This window comes from Sardina pilchardus, chromosome 13, assembly GCF_963854185.1.
Source record: "Sardina pilchardus chromosome 13, fSarPil1.1, whole genome shotgun sequence".
Lineage (NCBI taxonomy): Eukaryota > Metazoa > Chordata > Actinopteri > Clupeiformes > Clupeidae > Sardina > Sardina pilchardus.
Window position 1 is genome coordinate 21,280,392 of NC_085006.1, and position 5,000 is coordinate 21,285,391.

The 5,000-nt window shown below is 43.5% G+C and overlaps 1 protein-coding gene across 1 annotated transcript in view; it reads right to left on the reverse strand.

Annotated features, from left to right (window-relative positions):
* The window catches only part of megf6 (multiple EGF like domains 6), a 67,237-nt gene that overhangs the window by 27,504 nt on the left and 34,733 nt on the right, over positions 1-5,000 (reverse strand). The window contains 5 exon segments of the mRNA XM_062551950.1: positions 1-86; positions 636-729; positions 731-765; positions 3,868-3,999; positions 4,406-4,669. The exon segment at positions 1-86 is cut by the window's left edge and continues 43 nt beyond it. Coding sequence (XP_062407934.1) covers positions 1-86; positions 636-729; positions 731-765; positions 3,868-3,999; positions 4,406-4,669 — 611 coding nt within the window.

Below are 5,000 nucleotides of genomic sequence, written 5' to 3' on the forward strand. Positions count from 1 at the left end.
CCCTCCGTACAGGCGGTGGCAGTGTCCGTTGTTGGGGCAGTTACACTTCCTCTTGCAATCCTGCCCAAAGTAGCCCTGAGGACAACCTGCACACACGGATTCATGGCTTGATTGATTGACAGATATTCTTTATTACCTCCGCCAAGGAGGTTATGTTTTCATCGGTGTCTGTCAGTCTGTCTGTCTGTCTGTCTGTCTGTCTGTCTGTTTGTTTGTTTGTTTGTTCGCAAGATAACTAAAAAAGTTAAGGATGGATTTCAACGAAAATTTAATGGAAGGTCTGAAATTACCCAAGGAAGTGATCGGTATTACCGTCTGGATCCAGGAAGTGGTAATGTTTTCATACAGAGGTAGCCAGGGAGGTGAGGGATAGAGAGATAGAGAGGGAGGTGAGGGAAAGTGGATGGACAGCAAAAGGAGGGGTAACGATGAGGAAAAACATGCTTCAGCGGGACAGACCCCCAGTAGAGAAGAAGACCACAAAGAGAGAGAAAGTTGAAAGAAATGAATGCTGCACCAAGTAAATATACAGAATACTTTGGCATATACAAGAAAGAGAGAGAGAGAAAGAGAGAGGAAAAAAGAAAGAAAGAAAGAAAGAAAGACAGAAAGAAAGAAAGAAAAGATTATCGTACCGTTCTCACAGTGTCGCCCCGAGACCCCGGGAGGACAGAGGCAGCTGCCGGTGACAGGGTCGCAGCGGCCCCCGTTCTGGCACACACACACCCCCATTACACCCCTCGCCAAAGGAGCCTGCCACACACGCTGCCAAGCACAGGGAATGAAGGAGAGGGTGTGAAGAACAACACCATGGATTGGTTTTCAGTATCTCTAACACTGGGCTTGATTATACATTTTGTATGTAAACAAAATGTATTCACAAAAGCAGCAGGAAGTCTGTTTAAGATACAAATGGAATTCTGAAAAAGTTGGAATGCTTTTAAAAAAAATGTTTTATCACATTTTACAAAGCGCCCCAACTTTTTCGGAATTGGTTGTACAGTACAGAGCATACTTACACAACACATGTGGACAGTATCACACACACACACACACACACACACACTGAGTGTCAATCTCCCAGCTGTGGCCATAAATTTCACCAAGATGAATACAAAAATGCACACACACACACATGCAGAACAATCTGTCCATGTTCTCTATCAGAGTAGGTACTGTACACATACTATATGTTTCTCAGGGGAGTTGTTGATGAAAAAAAATACAGTCTGAACATGATCAATCATTGTGTGTGTGTGTGTGTGTGTGTGTGCGTGCTCGCACATACGAGCATGTGTGTGTGTACGTGTGTGAGCTTTGAGTTCTGCACATGGATCTAACAGTGGTTCTAATAATGATCATATGGACAGAGCTTACTGAACATCTAGCCTGGTTAAAACCAGACTCATTCACCCTGTGAATAGAGTCCGGGGACTCACGATTGGGATACTTCTTCAACACGAGCATGATGACGGGCGTAGATAACTACACACACACACACACACATATATATCGTTTGCATGAAATGTCCCTCACAACCTACAGAAGTCATTTAATCTCTTCCTGCCAATCTCAGAGTTTCATCTTCCTGGATCGTGCAATCAGAATTGAAGATCTTATCCAGGAAGATGAAGGTATAAGGTATGAAAAACTCTTTAGTATTGCTTTAAGTTATTGTGCTCACATGAACGGCCATTAAGTAAGCTTTCCTGCGATATGTATATCGAAGGTATTACAGAAATCGCTAAGATAACCGCATCCAACCGCATCCGTATTTTTCCCATCTCAAGGCAAACTGAGGGAATGGCGAAGTGTCCCTTTAAGGCATTAAGATCAATTTCCAAAAGATGATTTTATATTGTCAACTTTAGCATGTGTACCAATACTTTTGGAGGGCACTGTATTCCTCTACGATAAGCATCTTCTGATTGCATATTCAGATTAGTTAGATTGACATTGGGTTTTTTCTTCTCTTGCTCAATTTCCTGTTATTCTAAGATGATATCTGGAATATGTGAACAAATGCTTATCAGATAATTTCTAAGAAACAGAAAAAAATTGTAGAAATGGTGGGGTCATGACAGTAGCCAACAGAGGATAAAGTCTCTGGAGGGATTCAGAAAAAAAATCGATCACCATGGGAAATACCGTATACAACGGTGTTTATAATCTATGCCAATGACATATCCTGAAATGTATGAGAAATGGGGACGTGAGAATAAAACATTGGTGAATAAAACAACACTTGGATGGTGACTGAATCAGACAGATTCTGATTACCATGACCATAACCTACTGGGAGTGCTCTTTTTTAGACTGGTTGAAAATGTCTGTGCATATTTTGGCGCATAGCATGGTTTTAAAGGTACCATCAGCCATTCTGGATGATGTTACATCTTTGGATATTTCAAACACCAACAACCCCCCCCCCCCCCCCCCCCCCCCCAAAAAAAAAAAAAAAAAAAACATGCATGCAAGTTTGTGCCACCGGGACTGACAAACAGAAAGTCTCCAGCCTCCATCATGGTCATGAAAAGGCAGACTGACTGGTTGAGGAGTGTTGTAAAATATACACGCTAAAGCCATAGCGGAAGCTCTGCAGAGGAATCTGCAAGCATTAAACGAGCGAAAATGAAAAGCAAAAGCGGCGACCAAAATCGCCAAACCTGCATAGTTTCCCTTTAATCAGAATGACAAAAAACTGTCCATGTTGAATGTTCATGTTGAATGAAAAAAACTGTCCATGTTGAATTCAATGATCCCAGCTATTCTATAGAACGTTCAATGTCCAATCGGTTAAGTGCTCATTCTCTTCCTCACTTTCTGCCTCTCTGAGGCGGTCCTCTCCTCATGCACTCCTCCAATGCTTTGCCATCTCTATATTGATGGATCCGCTGTTGTATCGGAAGATCTCATTCTCTTTTTTCAAGATTCTGCCATTCTGATTGACGTTCAGTGTGGAAAAAAAATTTCCCCATCAGGCAATAAATGTAGTAATGGCTGACTCGAGTCCCGGGCAGTAAACACACACACAGGGACACACACATACACACCACACACACACTATTTGGGAATCTCCCATACACAGCGCTTTTCGTTCTTAGTATGGGTCCTGGAGCATTTCCAAAACAAGTAAGAAACACACACACACACACACACACACACACACACACACACACACAGAGAAAGAGAGAGGGGGAGAGAAAGAGAAAGAGAGAGGATGTGTTCTCCTGATGCTGAGTCAATGGTATTAACAGCGTACAGTTGACTTGGCAGTTGTGAATGGACAGTAGATGATTCTGAGCTTCTTTTTGGTCTGAGTTTCCCCAAATGAGTTTCTTTTCCTCTCTGTCGACATCCGATCATCTCCTTTTTTCTTTTCCATACTTCTCCAGTTCTCTCTCTCTCTCTCTCTCTCTCTCTCTCTCTCTCTCTCTCACACACACACATACACACACACACACACACTCACACTCACACACAGCCGCACACAAGCTCAGTTTTTGTGGCTCAGTTTGATATCCACTCTGGTCAGAATGCAAAATGCATTATATTATTTCTAGCAGCCATCTTTGTCAAGACTCTCAGATCTGGTTCATTCATTAATGTGTCTAGTTACCAATTCATACTAAAGTCTAATGTAAGAAGCTCACTCACAGGTCTGGAAACAGCATTAATATCATTTCTCAGTCAACATGCTGTTTGGCAGGTCTGAGAGCGCCATAAATGCTCTACCATATGCTTTCAGTCGACGTGATCAAGCGCAAGCACAGTAGCAGTTGAAGACAGTAAGGAGTTTTGAAGAACTTGATCAAAAGCTAGGGTGGTAAGTAACAACCTAAAAGAGCACGTAAAGTAGACACTTACTTTCATTGCAGATGATTCCAGTCCAACCAGGTGTGCAGTGACAGCCGTCTCCGTTCTCTGAGCACACGGCTCCATTGGTACAGTCCTCACAGTCCAGGGAGCAGTCCTCACCAAACACACCATCCTCACAGACTAACAAATGCACACACACACACACACACACACACACACACACAGGCATGCACACACAAAGACAAAGACAAAGACACAAGACAAACACATATACAACATCGCTAATAAATAAATTCAAGATCAAGATTCACTATCAAGATAAATTATGTAAGTGTGTGAGTGTGTGTTTAGATGTGTGTATGTGAGAGAGATGGAAAGAGCAGCATATGGTATAAAACTTAAAAACATACAGCATACAGAATTTGTGAGTCAGAGTTTATGTGTCAGTGTATGCATGTAAGAGAGAGAGAGAGAGAGAGAGAGAGAGAGAAAGAGGGAAAGAGAAAGAGCGAGAAAGAGCAGCATAGCATATGAAAACATACAGCATACAGTACGAGCCTATTTGTGAGTGTGTGTCGGCTCACACCTGTCTTGCTGAGCAGCGTGAGCTCGCCTCGCTGATAGCGGTGAGCGTGTGTGTGTGTGTGCGCGACCGCTCGAGTGTGTGTGCTGCTCGGCCTGTGCAGCGCGGCCGTGTAGTGAAGCAGCTGGGGTTTGCGGCGGAAGACGAAGCCGGGCAGTCGCAGCACGTCGAGCTCGTCTTCCTCTCTCCCCCGACTGCCCTCCTCCTCATCATCATCAGTCTCCTCGTCCTCGCTCGCCCTCTCCTCCAGCTCACTGTCATAGAGTGCTACACACACACACACACACACACACACACACACACACACACACACACACACACACATACACACACACAGTAAACACACACACACACACACACACACACACATGCATACAGTAAACACACACACACACACACACACACACATACACACAGTAAACACACACACACACACACACACACACACACATACATACAGTAAACACACACATACACACATACAGTAAACACACATACATGCGCACACACGCACACACACATACAGACAGACAGACACACACACAGACAGATACTGTATACTATTGAAAACATGTGCATTTCATTTTGATTCCTAACC